A 23,337-nucleotide genomic window follows, 5' to 3' on the forward strand; every position below is an offset into this window, starting at 1 on the left:
CTCCACAAGCCAGATTCATAGGGAAGGACTCAAGTATCAGAGGGGTAGCCGTGTTAGTCTGAATCTGCAAAAGCGACGAGGAGTCCTGTGGCACCTTATAGACTAACTGAAGTGTAGGAGCATAAGCTTTTGTGGGCAAAGACCCACTTTGTCAGATCATGCATCTGACGAAGTGGGTCTTTGCCCACAAAAGCTTATGCTCCTACACTTCAGTTAGTCTATAAGGTGCCACAGGACTCCTCGTCGCTTTTATAGGGAAGGACTGGAATCCCAGTTCATCCACAAATTCAATTCACATGCTAATCGACTCAATCCTGATTGGCTAGGACACTACCTACTTAATAACCACTGAAGGTGCTAACAGCTCTCTGAGTGGTATCCTTCCTGTCTTAGCAATCTATCTATTGACTTTGATTTTTATCTGCTTAGGTTTAACTACCCATTCTCCAAACACTTAATGATGCCTTGTTCCCCCTCTCATACTCTCCCCCCCTTCCTTTTTCCTTCTCTTCCCCTCTCCTATTAATTTCCAGTTTTCATATTCCCTACTCATAACGCCAGTCATCTGAAGAAGTGGGCTGTGCCCATGAAAGCTCATGATACCATCTACATGTTTTGTTAACATAATTCCATTGAATTTAGACTATGTTGTGTGTCATGTATCATAGATATTCTTGATTATTAAATATATTATAACTGATTCTTTTCATTAAACAAATATTGCTTTCTTTTCAAATAATTACTGCTTGAATATCAATCCTTTATGTGGAAGGTTATATCCAAGGGTTAACAGAGCTAATCTGTTCTAGGGAGTTCTCGGAAGACCAGAAACAAACTCCATGATAAAACTCCGACAATTCCTCTTAGGACAGGCCACCTCCCATTACAGCAGGCCAAATTGACAATTAGTTTATAGTTCTAGGCAAATCATTATTGGGGTACATTGGATCCAAATTTGGTGGTAATAAAAGTTAATTAAAAATAAGTGTATGCAGTTTGTGACAGTAGCTATGAATCTAAAGTTATCTGTACCACTGGAATAACTAGACTTACAGTCACAGTTGAAGATTAACAAGATTGGGAAATTTATCCAACAGCAAAATGTTATTCTAAAGCAGCAATGAGAAGTGCCTTGAACTTTTCTAAGTCACACTTACTAATGACAAAAGCTTTATTTTCCTTCTCAAGGTGACCAGTCATATCCATTACCATCATTCCTCTAGTTAGCGAACCATTGAGCTCCACACTTAAAGGAGCTTTTATGGATTCTGTGATAAAGTTCTCATCAATTGCAGCAGCCATAGCATAGGAATCACAAGACACAAATCCTGAAGCCTCTAAGTGGTTGACTGATTTTTTGCGTAATGAGTCAATGTATTTTATAGTGTGAGCAAATATTTTCTTCATGAACTTTGCTTTTCTGGTGTCCTGATTAACCCACTCATGATAGAATTCCTGTAAACCAAAAGAATAATGCTGACAATTAAAAAATTGATATTAGATAGTTATTTTTATATTCAAAGTTAGGATGAACTGATATAGGAACCACTCGTATAATCTTATCGATGTGGCCATTGCTCTGCATCCTTGCAGATCAATTTTCACCAGATTTACTTTTAATATGAATGTATAGTAAATATTTGGTATCTTACCCAAGACAGTGAATTGCGACATGTAAATTCCCATGTTGCTATGTAAGTAGGGCAAGTGAACTCATTTAAAACAATATATGCAGCTTCTGGATCAGTAGTAAAATTGAATTCTCCACAGACTGTAGTATTTCCTCTGGCTAACAAAACAAACAAATAAAAAAAAGTAACTGTTTAAAATATTTGCTTATTTTCTATGATCATTTTACTTTTCAATATCAAAACTTACAATATTTACTGCATTTTGTCCAATAAAGCTTACCAAAAAATTGAAACACAAAAAGAGTATGTCAAAAACACACCATATTGTAGCATTAAAATATTACCATAAATTTATTATTACTATAACATTCATTTTATTATAATATTTTAGCATTACATTAGTTCCATAAATACATTTTTAATACCATGAAAAGTACAAGTTCAAGTAAAGGTCATTAAAAGGAATTATCTGCAAATCCAATTACTAAAAATCAAGGAAATTACTCATTATGGCAACATTAACATCTACATCAACCTCATTTCCCATAACTAACCTAATACACAAATGCAGGCAGTCTAACGTCCGTACAAAAAAGGCCAAACAACTTCTACATAAGCATACCAGAGTTGTTAGTTAAGATGTTTGCCTACTGATCATGTATAAATTACTTACATTCCGTATTTCCTCCCATGATGAATATATTTTTAAGCTTCTTAGGAAATGTTGGATCCAATTTCACTGCCAAAGCTAGATTAGTCAAAGGACCAGTGGCAACTAGCGAAATCTGCAAAACAAATAACACACCACTCCATTTCTTTACAAACCAATAAATAGCCCATATCATATTTTTCTAAGTTGCTTGTTTTAAATACTTGTTTACACTTCTGTTAAAGTAACACTCCACCTCTATGATTTCATCCATTACTGATGGATTACTTTTGCTAGCAGAGTAACACGGGGTTTCTTTTGGAATTAACTTCTCTGGGATTCCCAAACAGCTGTAGAAGGGATGTCAGTGAGTAGTCAACTATCCAACAAGCTTATGCTTGGCTAATCACTTCCCCTACCCCCTTGCTGCTATCAGAGGCAGCAAGGAGGGAAGCAGGAGCTGGTGCTGTGGAGAGTTGGCTTAAAAGCTAGTTCCCGCCAGCACCCTCTTCACAGGGGCGCAAGGATGGCAGGGGTCTAAGCAGGGACTGGGCTCGAGCCTGCTGGATCTTAATACATTTTAAAAACAGAAGCACAGTGGTGGGGACCTGGCACAAGCTGGGAATCAGCTGTCCCTGCTCGCATCGAGTCCCCCCACTGTGTTTCAGCCTTTTAAATATATTAAGAGCTTGCTGGCTCTTAATACATTTAAAAGGCAGAGCCGCAGCAGGGTTAGCTCCCTCTCTTGAAAGTAATCAAAATGCCAATAAGGCGTGGAAGGGGAGGGATGAAGACAACAGTAGTCTCCAACCTTTTTACACCCAAGATCACTTTTTAAATGTCAGGGCAAGCCAAGATCTACCCCATCCCTTCCCCAAGATCCCACTCCTTCTTTAAGACTCCACCCTCTGCGTTCCCCTCCTCTCCATAACTTGCTCCCCAGCACTTAATCACTCTCACTGGGTTGAGACAGAATGTGTAGGCTCTGGGGTGGGAATGAGGGATTTGGGTGTGGGAAGGGGTGAGTGCTGTAAGCTCTGGGAGGGAATCTGGATACAGGAGGAGCTGGAGAAGGGGATGCTGGCTCGGGGAGAGGGCTCCAGGCTGGAGAGTACTGGGGTCAGGTGGAAGGTTGGGGTTCTGAGCAAGCTGCAGACTTGTGGATATCAGGGTGCAGGAGTTTGGGTTGGGATGTATGAGGGGCTCAGGGCAGGGGGGTTGGGTATAGGATGGGCTCAGGGGACAGGTTTGTGGTGTGTGGGTGGTGCAGGAGTGTTACGGCACAAGACTGAGGATGTGGGAGGTGCAGGAGTTTGGGGATATGAGGGGCTCAGGGCAGGGGGTTCAGGTGTATGATGGGCTCAGGGTTGGTGTGTGGCAATGCAAGAGTGTTATGATGCTGTGGCCAGATGGAGCATGGTCTCAATTGGGGGCTTGTTGGCCAGGATTCATTTTTAAATAAAACATTTTGTGTTGAAGCTCATATTTTAACATTTATTTATGGGATGGGTGGGGAACCTGTTTTGGGTCAGGAGCCACTGACCCACAATCAGGGACCACACAAGTGAGATGCAAAAAACCCCAATCCTCACTGATGTGGCCCCAGCTGAGACACCTCACTCCTCTGGCACTCCAGCCCCATGGTAAGGGAAGGGATAGGGAGGGTTTAGGTTCAAGGCCTCAGGCCAGATAAATTCTTCTGGGATTCTAGGGTTAGTGGATTTTGTGGGCCCTCCTCCCCCGCAGGCTCTGGCTCAGTGTGTGGGACAGAACTGCAGTGAGTGGGATAGGGATGGGGTGGGGGATAGAATCTGAGTGGGAAGAAGGATACAGAAGGAAGCTGGGGGTAGGTGTCTGCCCAGGAGAGAGGGGGCCGGAGCAGCTCAGACAGTACTTGGAGGGTCTCCAGGGATGAGTATCTCTCGGAAAGGACCTGCTGGCAGTGCTGGAAGAAGTGCACATGCGACTCCTTTAAGAAATCCAGCTGCTCTGGATCCTCCACTGCCATCTTAAACCCCACCCCCGACCCTGCCTCCCTGGTGCACTGGGGAAGGAAGACAAGACAAGAAAGCATGTGCGTTGCTGAGGGGAGAAGCAGTGTGCACACTTCCTGAGAAGCCAGATCTCACCCAGAGCTACAAGACTTCTCCTCACATGCTGCCACAGGAAGCCAGCTTTGGCTCCAATTTTGCGAGAAGCGGGAAGCTATAGTGCCAGCACAGGCTCCTCGTGGCAGGTGGGGAGAGCAAGAGGGGGAGGAGCTGGGAACACTGCATCAAGATCAACTGGCAGTGCCTCCGCAATCGACCACTGTATTAGACCTATTTTACAGTGGCTCTGAAGAAACCTTTGGTTTATAGGATTCTCTGACTGCTAGATACAAGCACCTAGAAAAAACAGGTTTGGGGAAAGGAGATTTAAAATTATTTTTGAGTGTAGAGAAATGAACTGACTTGCAACAGCTATTGCAAAGAAAATGGTGTTACACAAGCTGAGGTATATTATAGGGTACTTTTCCAGTTAAAATTTATCCCTGTTTCACAGCTTTGTTAGAACATAACAGCAGCCATACTGGGTCAGACAAAAGGTCCACATAGCCCAGTATCTTGTCTTCTGACAGTGGCCAATGTCAGGTGCTCCAGAGGGAATGAACAGAACAGGTAATCATTAAGAGATCCATCCCCTGTTGCTCATTCCCAGCTTCTTACAACAGTGACTAGGGACATCATTCCTGCCCATCCTGGCTAATAGCCATTGACGGACCTATCCATGAATTTATCAAACTTTTTTAAACCAAAACGAAGTATCATGATAATTTGTGGCTCCTCAATTCTTCAGGAATTTTAAATTTCTAATGAAGATCCAAAAAACCTGCTAAATCAAAGGCACAGAGGGTCTTAGCTATTATAAAAGATTGATACTTTGTGCTTACGTAGTAGAAGTTGAAAAAGAGAAGACAGAGGGAAATCTTATTGAAATATACAGCTAAAAGAGGATCACAATGAAACGAGTGAGGGCATGTTTTGGTTAAGCAACAAAAAACAAGCAAACATATGGATTCTTCTAAATATTAAATAAAGATTTTACTCCTCTGGAAGAAAGGGGAGGGTAAACCGGTGTCAAATTCTTTTGCTAAAGAATTATTTGACTAAATGGACAATTACTTGGACACCAGTGACTTGGGACTAGTCCAGGGCTCATGTCCAGGGTTAAACTGAATGCTAAATTTCAACAATTTTTTTCCAGCCCCCCAAATTTTTTTTTCCAGTACAATACTATGAACTACTAGGAGAAAGTAGGCAGGTCAACTTCTATTGGATCTGGATCTTCCATAGGGTTAGAAAGGCAAAATAATTTCAGCTGCTTGCTGTCTTCTGTTATTGCATAAAAAAATAAATAACATTCTCACCTGACCAGGCTTCTCATTGACAAGTCTTAACATTGCAATCACAGCATGTTCTTTCTGTAGATGCTCTAATCCTGGAGCATTCGGATCAGGTACATCACCCAAACCATCTCTTCCATGAAACAAAGAGCCTTCCACAGGACCACCAAGTAAAGGAGCGGAAGCCCCTTGATAAACTGGAATCTAAACAACATGTAAGTTACAAAAAAACAGACTAAATACAAGACGGCAGCACATCACCTAAAGGCATCTTGACTTAACATTATCCTTGTACCACTACCAATATTTGTATTTACAATATTAACCCTGTTGATATATAAATGCATATAATCTGTTGTAAGGGACAGATTGTGTGCATGTTTGGAGGAAGTCTCAAAAGAAGTCGTTGTTTATTACTATTGATATCTTCTTGTTACTAAATGGCTAGGAAGTTCTTGGCATGCTCTCCATGCAGTCTAATCTGAGAAGGAACAAAGAATGGATGTATAGCTAAAAAGCATGGCGAGAACTAATTTTAAGACCGTGAAACTACCTGCTTCAATCACCGGAGAAACTAGCATACTGCATTACCCTCCCTTCACCTGAAGCTCTAAAGGGCAGGACCTAGAGACCAAAAAAGGAGTGTCTGCTAGGCACGTAAAATCCCAGTTACTAAATTAATCCACTAAACATTAGGTTTTCCTAGCATTTAACTAGTTAGCAGACTAAAGCAGGATCCCGGGCTGGGGACTGCTCCAACCTGGCTCCCAACTCCTGCTGGAGCAGCCCCTGCCCACGTCAGATCTGAGCTCAACGCGGACAGAGGCAGAACAGCCCCTGCCTGTGGGGCGCCCAGGCCTCCCGTGGACAGAGCTACTCTGGCCTGGGCTCCTTGTGGACAGTCATATTTTGAAAGGAGGCCTCGCTAGTTAGCCACCTTCATTTGGAGGAGAGCAGTGAAGTACACCTTGCAGTTGAATTGCTACAGCTTATTTGGATCCTTTTCTGTATCAATTTAAAAGGTCCCTGTTGTTCTGACCCTAGAAAAGAATCCAGTGTAGGATATAAATAAAAAAATCAAATATTCAAAAAGAACCTAGTGTCTACTGTCCACTCTTTTTTACATGAATAGGGTGGATACAAATGTATGTCAAATGGCTTGTGCAGGCTCTAATACACCTCTATTAATGTGAATGTTCATGATGAGCCTATCTGTTGGAGAAGACGACTTAAGAGTTTTTTGTACTTTTCTAGATATACCTGTGGAAATGTATGTCTCAGCAAACTGGGATGACTTACATCAAAGCAATTTAATCAGCAAGCAGGAAACACTTAAATAACTAATTTTAGTCTTATTTTGCTTTGTAATTTTTTTGTTATTTTCCTAATGAATGGTTGATTCTGACCAGCTGGTATTCACTAAAACATGTTGATTTGGAACCAAAGATAGCCTTTACATTAAATTTAGTACTACTTTTTGCTGACTAAAAGGCTATACTATATATATACTTGCACATCTTCACAGACACACACTATTTAAGCAAATATATCTTTTAAATTAAATATATTCAGATTCTTATTACAGTAGAGTCCCGATTATCCGACCTTTGCTTATCCGACATTCTGCTTTATCTGACATAGCCATACAACGTGCTATGACTCTGAACCAGTGATCCAGCCCTGACTTGTCCTCTGCGCCCCAAAGAGAGGAAGAACACCATTGTAACCCTGGAAACAGCCCGGCCCGCGGGCGGGGAGGAGGCGGGCGCAGGGTTGATCATGCAGCTTCCCAGGCTGCAGGGGCAACCCTACACTGGTACCTGACACTTGCCCCCTTACCTCCCCCCCTCCCCTGGTTCCACCTCCTATGAATTTCACTCCAGGGGGAGGGACGGGGCGCCGGGGGGGGGACGACGACAATTTCCATGTTGCAAACAAAACTGCACGTTGCACCCCGGCCCCCCCCAAGGAAGCAGCCGTGACCGGGGATTTGCAGGCCTCCGATCGCTGCAGGAGCCCCTCATGCGGGGCTGGCCACTATCCTCTGGTGCCTGTGCCGGGGGCTTGCCCCGCCCAAACATCCCAGACTGGGGGAATTGGGGCAGGGGAGGCAACTGGCCCCTGCGGGGAGTGGAAAAGGAAAGTGCAAGGGGTGCATAAGCCCTCCCCCCCCCCAGATGTCTCTGCCTCTACTGCAGGCAGCCTGGTGCCAGCCGGGCCAGAGCAAACTCCTTGGTTATCTCCTGGGGAGGGTCCCACCGCCTCCCCCCCCCGATCCCCGCTTCTTGTCTAGACCCAGCGATCTGAGTCCAGCCCATCTAGGGGGTGCAAAGGGTCTGATCCACCCCCACTCCCGACCCACATCTGAACATGGGGACATTCTCAGGCAAACTTTTCCCCAAGACTTTTCCCCCCACTCCGCTGCTGCCCGCAGAGGCAGCTGCCTGGTTCGCGAGCCTGGAGGCTTCCCCACGCCCAGGCACCTACCAGGGGAAGTACCCCCCCAGCAGACTAGGGAGACGCGGAGCGGCTTTTCTCGCCACGGAGGACTCAGGCGGCGGGACCGCAGCGCGTCTCAGCAGTCCCGCCACCGTGTCCTCCGTGGCGTGAAAAGCCTGGATTGCTGGGGGGGGCACTAGCTGCGCCCCCCCCCCAGCAAACCAGGGAGACGCGGGCGGCGGAACCGCCGAGACGTGCCGTGGTCCCGCTGCCCGTGTCCTCTGCGGCTTTGCTCCGCGTCTCCCTAGTCTGCTGGGGAGGCCGCCCCAGCAGACCAGGGAGACGCGGAGCGGCTTTTCTCACCACGGAGGACGCGGGCAGTGGGACCGCCCAGACGCGCCGTGGTCCCGCCACCCGCATCCTCCGCAGCTTTGCTCCGCATCTCCCTGGTCTGCTGGGGGGGGCTGCCCCAGCAGACCAGGGAGACGCAGAGCGGCTTTTCTCACCACGGAGGACATGGGCAGCGGGACCGCCCAGACACGCCGCGGTCCCGCTGCACGCGTCCTCCGCGGCTTTGCTCCGTGTCTCCTTGGTCTGCTGGGGGCCCCCCCAGCATACCAGGGAGACGCGGAGCAGCTTTTCTTGCCACAGAGGACGTGGGCGGCAGGACCGCCACAGCGCGTCTCGGCGGTCTGCTGGGGAGGGCGCAGCTAGTGCTGGGTTCCCTCACCCCATTCGTAAGTAGGGATCCGACATAAGTCGGATCCACGTAACCCGGGGACTGCCTGTAATAACATTAATCACGATTAATCACACTGTTAATAATAAAATTCCAGCTGACCCCAGGTTCCTTGCAGTGCTGCCTCTTTGAAATGCCGCTGTGGTGTTTCAAAGGGGCAGCTCTGGGAGCCCAGAATCAGCTGTGCAGCACTGCCCCTTTGAGATAACTGCCTCAGCGTTTCAAAGGGGCAATGCTGTGGGAGCCTGGGATCAGCTGATCCTGGGCTCCATTCGTGCTGTCCCTTTGAAACACCGTGGCAGCATTTCAAAGGGACAGCGCCACGGAAACACCTGTGATTAATGCACATTAAAAAATTAATCAGTTAATTCTGCCCTGCGTTAATCGCAGGCATTAACGCACGTTAATTGACAGCCCTAATTTTTAAGCAAGACCTGGCACCCATTCCCATACATTTAAGGGACTGATTACCTCAAGCCTGTTACAAACTTGTAGCACACGAAGTACATTTTTGCAGACATTTTCCAACTGTGTGTTTCCATAGCAACATGTAATTCCCAGGATTTCAACATTGGAAGATACTAAAGCCATCATTAGGGCTTGAGCATCATCAACTCCACAGTCAGCATCAATCAACAGTGACTTCTTTGCCATTTTAAAATACCTAAAAAACATTTACAAGCAGATTAGACAACTAACCTAATAATTAAGATTAAGGTACAGTAGTTCATGTAGAGGAAAAAATATTCTAAGGATATGGCTACAGTTTTAACTGGGTTTTAATTCAACCGCTTACAAATTATTTGCCAAAACATTTTTCTACAGACATTTGTTTTCAGTTTCTATCTGACTTTTTTATAATGCTTTATGATAACATAGCATAAGAATCCATCCACCTTTATTTTTAAGAGAAAATGTCAAGAATCACTAATTTGTAAATCAGGATCTTAAAAATAAGTTCTTAACTGAAGCTTTTGAAAAGTTTTGGTAAATTAACTACAGTATTTGTGCAGTAACTTAAAAAAATCAGCCATGAGTATGTATATTCACACCAAATTAAAATAACTGAAGATATTGTAAATCCTCATGTAATGCCAGTTTATTTTAAAATTGAGATGATTTCTTAATTCCAATGAAGAAGTCAGTAGTAATGTGGCAATCAAGTAAATTATAACCTGGGAAAGGGTAGAGATAGTACATACATAAAAGGGTGGTGGTAGAAAAAGCATCCAAAACTGAGGGAAACCAGCACAAAATTATATGAGCTGGCCCACAACTTTAATACCTACCTTCCTTAAAGCTTCCTTTTGAAACATAAAATAGCATATTGTGGTCTCCACAGCAATTATCTTAAATTAGATTAAGAAATATTATTTATACTCAGTAGAACTGCAACCATTTTCTGCAACTGTAAATTCTTGTATCTTAGGCACCCGCTTCTATTTTTTCCCAGGGAGTCTCCACAGTGCTGTCTGAAGGCCCTGCCTCTTGTCCCCAACTCCACCCCCTTCTCAAGGCCCCCCACTGCTGCTCCCTGCTCCGCCCACAAACCCTTCCCTATCCACCAAACAACTGTTTGATGACAGCTGCTGATCAATGGTGAGGTAGTGGCGCCAACCAGCTGTTTGGTGGTACCACAATAAACCCATCTAGGGTTGCTGCCAAATAACTGTGGCTGGTGGGTACTAAGCACCCACGGGGTCAGCACCTATTCATCTGTCACATCTTGTTGACATTAGCGGTATTGCCATATTTGCTTTCTGTGACTTAGCTTGTCTCTGAAGTTCAAAGTCCACCCTTTTAACTTAACTCAGAACTTCACTGATTTCCCTCCCGGACAAGGTTCCCTCTAAACTGCACAGGAACATGGCATGACAGCCGTTTAATGAGCCCACACAGCCAGGGGCTCAGGGCTCCATGCACAGAACTGCCTGGCTGGGAAAGGGGCACTTCTCCCTCACCTACAGCAGCTGCTCCCAACACTACTTCATTCGCTATGCTTCCCTGGGAAAGTTCTTTGTTTTCATCTTTTGGAGCCACTATTAAATTTGCACCAATACTTTTGGAGACAAGTCGCTATTAGGAACGCATATTGACATACTCCCCAGTCACATATCCTAAGGCATTCCTGCAAGAGTTGTATTCAGTTCTTTCTCCTCCTACTTCATCTCTAATAAGATGCTCAGTCCTGCTTGCTTGGACCTGTTTGAGAAGTCTTTTGGCAGAGAAATTTTTTTTGGTCATTGTCTCTCAACATTATAGTCATCCAACTAATACTACTACATTGTTCCACTTGAGCAATAGTGGGAGAATACTATCCCAAAACAGGTGCTGTTAGGTGCCTTAGGTAGCCAATTTCTAGAAATCAGCATAACTCCTACTGATTTTACAGCACAAGAATATATGTAAAATGCCAGGAAAAGTGTTTTGCTAAAACCTGTTGTCAGCATGACCTCTGGAATGGTGGCTGAAGCAAGAAGGGACATATTATTGTTTAACATGCTGTTGTATAAGACAAAACTCACTCTGCTCATGGGTGGAAAAATCTTGGAGGGTTAACTGTCTGTGATTAAAAAAATGTATATGTTTACAGCTTTGTTATGTATGATTCAGCAGATTTCCAGATATCAGCAGATATCAGTCTCCTAAAACATTATACCAGGCCACAAATTACCAGTGTTTACATCAGTATGGCAGGTGAGTTGTGTTTCCAAATGTGCTCTCTTGTTTTCAGAATGCGTTCTGTCCAATCACACCACCTTTTCTTTTTATTCACATCTTTCTGGTTTTACCATTCCTGTCCTGAGTTACTATGGTCATACTTGCTACATTCTTGAAGGCTGTTACGTTATTTGTGTAATCCTGCTAGATAGTGCTAGCAGCTGCCAGGGACAGGTTAAATAGCTAGGGGTTCCTTTTCATCCACATAATAGACTTGAGCACCTACTCCATTATCTGCAAAATTCAGGGTATGCCTAGACTGGCAGGTTTTTCCAGGATACGCATACCTCGTTTTGTGTGAAATAAGGGCTCCTCCCAAAGAGGAGGCTTTCCCTCCCATTTGGCCACATCTACAGTGGGCCAAATGGCAGGAAAGCTGCTTCTGTGAAAACAATCATAATAAGCTAGACTTAGCTTCACACACACACTCCAGGGTGTCTATGAGGCTAAGTATATACTGCATAGTTTTCCCGGGATAACTCAGCTATCCCGGAAAAAAAAGGTGTATCCAGGGAACATGTTTGCTCTTTCAGAAAAAGGTGTGTGTGGACAGGGAGGAGGGAGTTCTTTCAAAAGAGGAGGAAAGAGGAAAAAGCACAAGTGCCCCGGTGGCCATCTCATCCATAGTAATCACAGCTTAAATGCAAGATAAAGTCCATTCATCTTTTCCCATGTGCTTTGGCAGTGTGGATGCTCTCTTTGGGAAGAAGTTTTCAGATCTCTTTTGGAAAAGTTTCTTCTGATACAAGTCTGCATTCTAGACATAGCCTCAATAAAGGAGGGAGAGAACTAACATGGCACTAATTTGGGAAAACGCCACGGTTAAACTTCCAATATCAAATGGATTGAGCAGTGACCTTTGCCCCTCAGGCTCACAAGTCCAGCAATGTAAGTGTACCATTCACATGCCCAAGCATTTTCTGTCCCCCTCTCACAGTTGCCTCCCTTGGTCATGTTGGACCAGATCTCTGAGGTGATTTTCAGACCTCATCTCCCACCTGTGAGTGGGCTGGGGATCGGGGACATCTCAACTACTCTGTCTGCCACTTGCCACTGCTCCTGCAAGCTGAATGCTGCCTTCTCCCACAGGCCCCTTGCCAGCCATGTGGTCCTGCCAGCTGCTCAGCTGGCCACCGGCTGTTACTCCCACTGGCCAGCTGTGTGCTTCTGTCAGCCACCTTGCTGACTACCTGCTGTAAGTGTGTTTGGATATGGGCCAAAGTTAGTGCTATAGCTCTGTGATTTCAGATCTTAGTGATTTAAACTCTCAACCCACAGTGGAGGTGAGCAGAAAATCCAGAGACCACTTATGGAGTCTGATATAGTTCTGTCATTAGAACAGGAATGTTTAGGGGAGAAACAGATTGAACTACTCTTATAGCTCATTCTTGGAGGACATTTAACCTGCTGCTTCAAACTCCTTCCTGCCCCCCCCCCCCCATTCAATCCAATTGAGTCTTGAAGGTGAAAGGCTCATCCATCCCAGATTTTTTGCAATGACAATATCGATCCTGCAAGCACTGCTGTCATCTTTTCCAATTCCTACATTTAGGGTTAACTTTCTTCTTGTCCACACAACAGCCAAATTAATTACAATAGGCAAAAATCCATTCTAACAATTGATCATCCATCATGCATATAGCACTAGCTGACATTGAATTACATAACCACACCCAGGATTTCTTTCCTATTCCAGCATGAGCTGTTTTTACATTCATGATGTAAAACGCTAGTTGACTATCTGATAAGCATTTGCTTATCGGACAGTATGTTGACTGGTCAACAAGTCAATTACCTCACTTCGTTGATGCCTCTATAAAATGGCACTGCCATTTTGAAACCCACAGGCTACATCTACATTCTGCCTATCTTGCGGAAGAGGAAATGCAAATGAAGCGTAAGAAGTTGCTAATGAGCACTTCATTTGCATGTCTTCTTCTGCAAGATAGGCAGAGGGTAGACCTAGCCCATGACAGCTTTTCATAGGGGCAGACGTTGCACAGCTGATCTTCAATAGGTTGTGTGGCTGCTGCCACTTTAAAATGCCACCTGTGTGCCTTTCAAATGGGGCAGCTGTGGAGCCTGAGGTCAGCTGGGGATTTGCCAGCTGATCCCAGGCTCCTGGCTGCATTTCCCCAGGACCTGGTGTCAGCTGGTGAGTCCCCACCTGAGCCTGGCCTCCACAGCAGCTGCCCCTTTGAATTGCCACGGGGTCTCTTGTGTATTTCAAAGTGGGCACCCACGTGCAGCCTGAAGTCAGTGGAAATTCCCCCTGGCCCCGGGCTGTACGCAGAGTTCCACCTTCCTCCTTTGAAATGTACAAGAGTCCCTGTACATTTCAAAGGAGGAAGGTGGAAGTGCATATCAATTAGTCAAAGGAAATTTCATCAACTAGTCAACCGCTGTGACAGGGTCAGTCCTACTCCTGGGCCCCAGACCCATATTCAGTCCACAATCTCCTGTCTAGGTACTGCAGCACAGGTTTTGCCTACCTCTTTCTTTAGTAAAATCACTGTCAGCTTGGGCTGGGTTACCAGTCCTCCCCAGTTACCTCCTGGCTTCTCTGCTGGGGAAGGGAGATCAAACATTTCCTGTTACAGTTCCTCACCTTGCCCCTCTCTTGGCAAAAACTGTTGTTCTCTTTGTCAGAGCCTTCCATTCCTTATCAATAGTAACTCCACCTCTATCAGTCCTCACTCACATCGGGTCACCTCTCCCTCCCACACAGGGAAGGCTTTTAAAGAGGTCCTCTGGCAGCCTTAATCAGCTCACCTGACCCTTATTTGATTTATAGTAACCCTATCTCAGCTGCCCCTAATTAACCCCCCCCCCCTTCAGAGAGAGCCCTATAACCTGTCCTATCACACTGCATTTTAAGATCCTTAATTTACATATCAACAGTAGAATTCCTTGCGAGACTATACAACTGAGGCTATGTCTGGACTTCAGGTTTTTGTGCAAAACCCTTTTTGAAGAAGAGATCTTCCTAAAAAATTCTTCTGCAAGAAAGCATCCACACTGCAAAAGCACATAGAGAAAGTAATTGGCTTTTTCGAAAGATAGCGACCAGACTGAATGGATGCTCTCTTGAAATGAAACTCTGATTGCTATGCACAGAATGTCTACCAGGGCACCTGTGCTTTTTCCTCCTGCCTCTGTTTGCACAAAAAAACCCCTCTTCTTCATCCACACATACCTTTTTGCGAAAGAGCTCATTGACAAAAAGGTATTCCTACGCTGGAAAAACCCTTCTGTTCTTTCACTTTTATTGTGCAAAAACTTACTTGAGGTGTGGACATAACTTCAGTTTTGTCAGAAAACAGCCATTTCTCCAACAAAACTGTATTTGAGAAATACCCTAAGTGAGCATTACCACACACACGATGCATTTCCCCTTTCATCTAGCTGCCTTGGAAGCAGTGGTTGTTTATATTTTTTGGATTCAATCTAGCCATATTTTGTAACTCATAAAGATTTGCAAATTATGCACATCATCTGTTATTTTCTTATGTGTGTCTTGTGATTGGCCTATGATATCTGCAGTCTTGATTTAGCCTTACTTTTATTAGATTTATGCACTATCCACCCTGTACCTTCCAAATGTCCTTTCACTCTAATAAGGACTGATACTTACAGTGTGCACTGATTTTATTATGATTTTATTATGTGGAAGTTGGAGGCGAATGTTTTTCCGTATACTGATTCTGAAAGTGTTCATGCAGTGTAATTGTGAAACTGTTTTCAAGAAACTTATTAACACTTCTGCTACTTAATTCCTGATAGCTATAAAGCAAACTTAAAAAATCAAGTACTTAAACTGAATGTGCTTAGTAATGTAAATTGTGCAAAGATTTTTGATAGACCCAGGCTAATTACTCATAGTATGTGGGTAAGACACAGTGGCATAAGAGGGAAAGGTGTTGGTTAGACGGGAAACAGCAGATAGGGTGATATATGGTGAACAAGTGAGACAATCTGAAAGCAAGTGTGTTTATAAGCAGTAAGTCATTGCAAGCCATGAAGACAGAGACATGGACAGGATTTCTGTGCACAGGATGGCCTGAGGCAGGTTGCGGCAGCTGGCACCGCATGCGGGCGGCGCAATTGGCACGCCCCACCCCCCTGCACGGCCGTCAATGGCCATGATGTCATCATCGGGCAACTGCCTAGTTCGCCTAGGCTCACGGGCCGCCCCGTCTATGCAGATACAGAAACTGAAAAAGACAAATTCAAAACCCATTTATACAGTCTGATACTGCACTGCATACAAATTTCAGATTCTTCATGACACGATTAACCAAATAATCTGCATCTTGCTAGACAAGCAAAATCATGCAACATAGCAAATAAACTGATGGGCAAAACTGTGGGCCAGTCATCTTACAGGTACTGAATCCCAAATTGTCATTGAATTATGTGCCTGTCGAGGGGCAACCTACTATAAGAGGCCCCTCAAGCTTCATCCCCTTGCGGCCTACCTGTTGGAGTCTGAACACGTGTTCCCCCCTCCATACACAGTCTTTATAGTACGGTTAATATGGCCTTTCAGACTACTTTACAGGCCTGTAGGCAAATTTGACTCCATCGAGCCAGCTACGGAGGGAGTGGAGGTACCTACGCCCTCCAACTCCAGTGGGTTACTCTGTAGGTGTGGCTGAGGCTACTGCCTCCCTCAGCAAGGAATCCTGCCACAACATGCTGAACGCTCTGGATAAACTCCCTATCCTGGTCTACTTCCTACTGTGGTCTGGTGGACGTGTTCCTAGGGTTGCCAGGTGTCCAGTATTCATCTGGACAGTCTGGTATTTTTGCCTCTTGTCCAGTAAAAAAAGTCAGAAAATACCGGACACCTACGATGTCCGGCGAAAATGCCGGGCACTTGGCAACCCTACAAACACTCAGCACCTCCCAACACCCCAGCCCCTCGACCTCATGCTTACCTGGTTCCAGAAGGCTGCTGGCACAAAAGGACTGCCAGCAAAAAGACCAAGGGGAAGCAATGACTCCCCTGGGTGTTAGTGCTCAACCACTCCCGTTTGCAGGAGGCATAAGGGATCTGTTGAAAAAGGCTTTCTTTCTCAACAGATCCCCCTCTAGACTGCAACTTTTTGCAGACAAAGTGCTGAGTCAGCAAAAATGGTGGCCATTTTTATACAAATTAAATGCGGGATATTTAAATCCCTGCTTCATTTGCAATGTCAACCTGCCTAATCTGCATCCCTCTGTCAACAGAGGGATGCAGTCTAGACATACCCTAAGAGTTTCGTTCCAAGAACGGAATGAATTTTGTGTTGTGCACCAGTCCTGAGTTCATGTGGCTTGTTTGGATGTGCCACTGTGGCACCCAAGTTATTAATAAATATCTTATAAACCTTTACCTTTTCTCTCTGCTGCCATGTCTCCTTCCCTTGTTCCATCAGCTCTCCTGGTGCCTGCTGTCCCCCCACCCCTCACCCTCCTCTGCTGTCCTGACTCCTGCCCTTCTCAATGCCCTCAGCCCTCGTGGGATCTGCATCCCTGCACCAGCCCTTCTCTCCCCCTGCCCACTCCTCCAGTAGCCCCACTCTGATCATGTGAGCTACCCCTCCTCATCCCCTCTCCTAACATCTACCTCTGCACACCCGCCATCCCGCTCTCCTATGTTTCTGGTCCCTCTCCTCCAGGTGTCTGCCCTTCTTCTTCACTCCCAGAATTCCCTGGCACCTGCATCTTCCCCCTGCACCCTCCTGGTGCCTCCTCCTTCCCTCACTGCCCTTGCTCCCCTTACCTTCTTTTTACCTGATGCTCATCTCTTCACCACCCTCTGCCCCAGTTCCCCTCATGCCCCTGTGCCCTCACACGACTTGCTCCATCCCTGCCTTCCTCATGCCCACCCCCCTTTCAACCCTTCTCCCAGCACCTCCCAATCCCCCCAATACCCCTCCCCTCTCCTCTCCCAGCATCACCATGTTCCCTCCACCTTCCCACCCCCACTGACACCTCCCCCTCCCTCCTCCTGCCCTTTTCCTCAATGTCTCCCCTCGGCCCCCTGGCATTTGTCTCTCCTCCACCCTGACCCTTGGTGCCTTCCCCTTTCTTCTCCTGCCCTGCCCCCCTCCCCTCAGCACAAGCCCCTTCCTCTCCCACCTCCCTTCCCCCTAGTTTTCCCCCTGCCCCTCCCCTACCTTCTGCCTTCCAGTTTGTGGGACTGGAGTCTGTCGTTGGGCCCCAGAAGTCCTCGCAGCCGGGCCTGGAGCTGGGCCACCCACGGTGCTAATTTTACTGCAGTCCCCGCACCAGCTTTGGCTCACATTAGCAGGCATATGGGGGTGAGGGGGAAGCCTCCCCCCCCCCCCGACCCAGCTTGTGGAGCGTGGCTGTGTGAGTGGGTCCGTGCACTGCCGCTCCCCCAGCAGGGTGGAAAGGGTAGGGGGAGAAAGGGCTGTGCACAGAGCGCACCGGCAGAGCCCGAACGCTCCCCGCTCTGCAGCGCTCCAGCCTGGCTCTGTGCGGGCTCTGCCGGGACTCCGGCGACAGCTCCCAGGAGCGGCTTGCCGTGTTTATCCCCCTCACCCCCCTGCAACAGCGGCGGCAGACTGTGGATGGAGGAGGCCGAGCTGGAGGCTGCACACGGCAGAAGCAGTCCCGCAGCGGGAGGGAAGGGCCATTGGGGGGGGTTCATGCCGGATGGCTGTGCATGCTGCAGGGGAGCTTGGTGCTCAGGATACTGCGCGCCACCGGCATCAGCCCTGGATGCCTGCGCAAAGCAGCAAGGGAGACACTTACATGCTGGATGGATGCGGGGCGTTGCTGCTGCGCCACGCTAGTGCTGGGTGTCTGTGAGGGTGTCCCGGGAGAGGGGGGGAAATGGTGGTTCTGTTTGTAGCCGGATCCCAATGGGTTTTCCGGGACATTTGCCGCCTTTATCAGGACACCAGGACAGAACCCTTACATCCGGGACTGTCCCAGAAAAAAAGGGCAGTATGGTCACCGTACCTAGTATAGATGCAGTTAAACTAGGGTAAAGTAATATGGGTTCGCCCCCAAATTCACACTAGTATAGTGTGTAGTGCAGTGTAGTGTATTCCTACAAATTTATTCTAAAAAATCATTATCATAGAACATCATCCTCACCTAAGGGATATACCAATTTAACTATACTGGTACAGGTTGGACCTCCCCAGTCCAGCAACCTCAAGACCTGACTGGTTCCAAATGAGGGAATTTGCTGGATCATGGAAGTTCCACTGTCACCAGCCTCCCAGGATACAGCTCCTCCCTCTGGTTGGCTCCGCTCCAGTCCCCCTGACACTGGGCTCCAGCCCTGCTGCTACAGAGCTTGGGCTTTGCCACCAGCAGGCTGGGTCTTTCTGGGGATGGAGCTCCCCCAGCCCCATGGCCCTGCTTCTGCCCCACCTGGCTGAAGTTTCTCAGAGACTAAGCTCTGCTGCCACCCTGCTGCTGTGCCCTGCCAGGGCTTCCCGGGCATGAGGCTTACCGGCTGCTGGCAGTCCTGCTGCTGCTGCGCTCCCCTGGTACTGTGCTCCAGACCTGCCCCACTGCTGCTGCGCCGGGACAGGGCTCAGCAGAGACGGGGCTAACTGGACCACAGATGTTGCCAGACCAGAGAGTCCCAGATTTAACAGGGTTCAACCTGTAATAAATCAACCCCCGCAACCAAAAACCCTTTATAGACCCATCCTAAAACAATATTCTATCATTTAAAAACATGCTTTGGGAAAGCAGATTCATACTAACTCCTCAAATCCAATGTGTATTTGGTTAAAAAAGCATTTATGAAGCTTACAATAGAAAAAAGACAGCTCCCAAAAATGATCTTTAGAGATACCTACCTGGCAAGCTTCCCAGCTAGAAAAGCTACCACTGTAAGGGCTTAAAATAGTTTTTGTTTCACAGTTACCTCTTTGCATTACACTATTAAAAGGTGACCATTAGTACCATGTTGATAATCTGCTCTGAAATCTTATAAAGCAGATTTACAACATAAGTAAAGTAGTCAAGCATGACCTTTCCTTCTCAAAACTATTACCTATGTTGTCATGTCATGATATTTCTCTTCAAGGTGATCTCTTATTAATTCCCAATAATATCCCCACAACTGACATTAAATTAGTATATAGTTACCTGGTATGTTTTGTGCTGCTTCTCAAATCTGGTGTTCTTCTTATTGTTTTCCAAGTATGTTGCAATTTGATCTGGAAGTAAAGAACTTTGTAACATACCACTTAATAATTTACTGGAAAAAAGAAGTTATGTGTGTGTGTATATATGAACTTGGGACTCTTCAGCTTACTCAGTATGTTGGCGTAAGATGAAATTCTATTGGTTATGTATTTGAAAGCTTAGATCTTTGCACTTCTCAGTTTTCCTGCACTATAAAAATAGATGTCAAATAACTATCAAGCCTACCACATTCTAGATTTCTTTCACAATTCAGGGCCTGACTTTGCACTCAATGTTATGTTACAATAGGACCCAGTGCCAAACCATAAAGCATCAGGGGTTGTCCCGTTGATGTTTATTGCCAAAGGGAGAGTCCATCTAAAGGCCACAGCTGAGATTGGCATTTCAGTGTGCTAGCCACTTCAGCCACGGAGACAATCCCTGGCCACAGGAGCTATGTCTACACAGCAGCGTTATTTCGGATTAACTGACATTATTCCGAAATAACAAAGAGCATGTCTACACTGCAAGCCATTATTTTGAAATAATGTTGAGCTGGAGGACTTCTTACTCTGACTCCTGTAACCCTCATTTCACGAGGAGTAAGGAAAGTCGAAGGAAGAGTGTTCTTCCTTGGACTTCCTGCTGTGTTGACAGCGCCAAAAGCTCAAGTTGCATAGTTTAATTCCACTTTAGCCTTGCTGTGTAGCAAGGGATTTTGCAGTCTTAATAGACAAAGGGTGAAAGGGGAAACTGAAGCACAGAGTCTTGTCCAAACTAAAGTAACAGGTCACTGGCAAAGCCAGGAGTAGAAGAGATCTTCTAACTTACACTCAATGCCTTATCCAGAAGATCACATTGCCTTCTCTCATAAAACAATCCAGTTGTAGCCTCCCTTTACCAATGGGTTTACAAAAAAAAAAAAAAAAAAATCAGCTTTTTTTTGTAATTTGACATTTCTTTGGGGAATTCTGAGATTCTTTTTAACTTGTTCCATTTTTATGGCTAAAATAACCCTTCCTTATTACATTTTGGAAGCCTTTATACTAATATTTACATATCACATTTGTTGCTATGACCTCTGAACTCATCTGGCTTTCACTGGGATAAATTTAAAATTGTGTGTTTTGGAATATTGGGTCAAGAGCCAGGAGTTCCAATCCCAATTCTAACGACTCCCTTAGTAGCCTCAGACATGTCTCTTGCTCTTTGTGCTTCACTTTTCCCAAGAGGATGAAAATATATCCAAATTTTCTGAGTGTTCATGAGTTTCAGTATCAGCACCTGTTCATCACAGTCTAATATCTAATAATAGTTATGTACCTAATAATGGTTATTTTTATTAATACAACTATTTTCATGGGGAGTAAGTACAGATTAGAAGCCTTCCTGTACTATAAATATTTACACCCGGATGTATACTCTCTCTCCTTAGCTAATGCAGTCCAAACACCTGTTTCCAATTAGAATATTTATTGAGAGCATTCACAAAGGCAAACATAATATAGCACAGGATACATTAAACAAAATTATTGTAAGAAATCTCTTTACTAGATATAATACATTGTCCATGCTAGTGGAAAGCTTTGTTACAAAAGACAGTGAAAGATAACTCAAAACTAATAAGCATACATGTTTACTAATAAGGACTTGATTTCTTTCACAGTAGCTGGCAGATCTGCTTCCTCAGTATAAGAGACCAGTCTCAGAACCGTCTTCATTCTGTGAGACCAAGATTGGCTGAACCCTTTATCTAGCTAAGATACATCTCAGATGAAGCTCTTTGGCATACATAAGTTTATAGAATCAATGGCTACTGATTTAATTTTGTTCTTGGGTTATCAGGTCACTGGAAAACTTCATGCTTTATAATCAGAAAACATAAAAATCAAAGCACTTGTGAGGAGCTCTTTGTTAAGAGATTTTTTTTTATCCCTTTGAATTCCCATTTTCATATTCTGTGCTTTAGTTCAGCCTTGCATGCTTCAAACCTTTTTACTTCACTTGGAGCCAATGGACCAAGCAGAATATTTTATCAATCACACAGTTAATGAAAAGTTCACTTCTTGACTCATAATTTTAAAATTAATTTTGTTCTCATAGGGTAGAAATGAGGGATGAGGGAGAAGGAGGGGAAGGTGCAGGGAAAAGCCATGTTTATACCTCCCAGTCAAGGATCTTTGTTTTGTTAAGAGCATAGATTCAGACATACCAGGGAGCAGAAATGCTAAACATCAGAGGTTGTCAAAAATGATGATTCTTCTTCGAGTAGTGTCCCCATGGGTGCTCCACTCTAGGTGAAGGGTCGCCCTGAGCCGCAGATCGGAGCTTTGCAAAACAGATTCCCCTGTTGAGCCGCGCATGCTCAGAAGGCGTCTTGAGCCCTTCCCGCCCTCTGCAGCGCGCAGCTCAACCCCCTCCCTTTCAGTTCCTCTTCAACCGCCCTCGTCAACAGACGGAGCGAGCAGGAGCTCCCTCTCAGTCTCTCAGACTGTATTTCCATTAGTTAGGTTACCACAGTTTTTCCCCCTGTTATACTCCAAGTTAGTTTTCCTTGTTTTCTCTCTTAAAATAATAACAACAATTTTTTATAAGAAGAACGAAACTGACAACAAAATCTCCCCTTGGGGACTGAAACTCACCTCAGACTGGAGTCCCGGTGAACCGGGGCTCTCTCTCTCTCTTGGCTCCTCAGCTGGAAAAACATATAAACCACATAAAAGGAAAGGAAAGGAAAGGACTATAACAACAGTCACAAATAAATAAAACACTGAGAATACCAACACTTTTAAGAAATAAGAATCTCCGAACTATGTCTGCCTCCTCAGGCTTTAAAAAATGTGAGCAGTGCCGCGAGCCTATGCCAGCTTCTGACGGCCATACAAAATGTATTCGGTGCCTGGGGGAAACTCACTCACCCCACAGCTGCACACACTGTGCTTCCCTCATGGCGAGAGCTAGAAAGGATAGAGCGCTCCGCCTGAGGATGATTTTGTTTGAAAAGGCTCTGCAGCCTACAGAGCCGGGGGAACCGCAGCATGAAACCCCCCCACCGCCAAAAACTACAAGGCAGAGAGCCTCACCGTCACACTCTCTCCCGCCTTCTTCCTCCCCAAAGACTCAGGGAGAGGGGCAAGGAAGTCTGAGGACCCCTGCTAGCAAAGCAGAGGGAAAATCCTCGCGTTTGGCACCGGGACCGGTGCGTGCTGCCTCCGAGCCGTCCCGGGAACGCGCTAACAACCCAGGGCGGAAAGAAAAGCTGGCGCCGCTTCAAGCCCCAGCACCGCGGAAAACTCCGGCACTGCTTAAAGGGACGGCGCCGCTCAAACTCTCGGCACTGCAACAAAAGAGACCCCATGCACAGCCGGCACCGGTTGCAACTGCAAACCATACTTCTACACCGGCGCCGGCAGCAGACAGTGAGATGCATGAGTCTGCTACAGAGCACTCTCAAACAGCGTCTGACACTCACAGCAGGCAACAGCATTCATGCCTGCCTCCCACTGACTACTCACCTGGGAGATCCTTTGCAAGGCATTCCCCTCCCAGATCTATGTCTCCAGTGTCATTGCAAGACGCTCCCTTACCGGATGATGACCAACATACAACA

The 23,337-nt window shown here is 45.8% G+C and overlaps 1 protein-coding gene across 6 annotated transcripts; it reads right to left on the bottom strand.

Annotated features, from left to right (window-relative positions):
* Nucleotides 1–990: 990 nt before the first annotated feature.
* On the bottom strand, nt 991–22,960 carry LOC102461521 (inosine-uridine preferring nucleoside hydrolase-like). 6 transcript variants are annotated; one of them, XM_075916535.1, is made up of 9 exons: nt 22,811–22,960; nt 22,370–22,422; nt 21,940–22,055; nt 19,689–19,759; nt 9,315–9,507; nt 5,690–5,869; nt 2,305–2,416; nt 1,653–1,789; nt 991–1,455 (listed from the first exon to the last, which is right to left on the bottom strand). In XM_075916535.1, the coding sequence occupies exons 5-9, from the start codon at nt 9,495–9,497 to the stop codon at nt 1,105–1,107; spliced, it is 963 nt and encodes a 320-aa protein (XP_075772650.1). In that variant the 5' UTR covers nt 9,498–9,507; nt 19,689–19,759; nt 21,940–22,055; nt 22,370–22,422; nt 22,811–22,960; the 3' UTR covers nt 991–1,104. The 6 variants fall into 6 exon arrangements, with proteins under 6 accessions (XP_075772650.1, XP_075772651.1, XP_075772649.1 ...); XM_075916536.1 differs by lacking the exon at nt 21,940–22,055; XM_075916534.1 differs by lacking the exons at nt 21,940–22,055; nt 22,811–22,960 and adding an exon at nt 22,646–22,691.
* Nucleotides 22,961–23,337: the final 377 nt, after the last annotated feature.

The sequence above is a fragment of the Pelodiscus sinensis genome, chromosome 1 (assembly GCF_049634645.1).
Source record: "Pelodiscus sinensis isolate JC-2024 chromosome 1, ASM4963464v1, whole genome shotgun sequence".
Classification (NCBI taxonomy): domain Eukaryota; kingdom Metazoa; phylum Chordata; order Testudines; family Trionychidae; genus Pelodiscus; species Pelodiscus sinensis.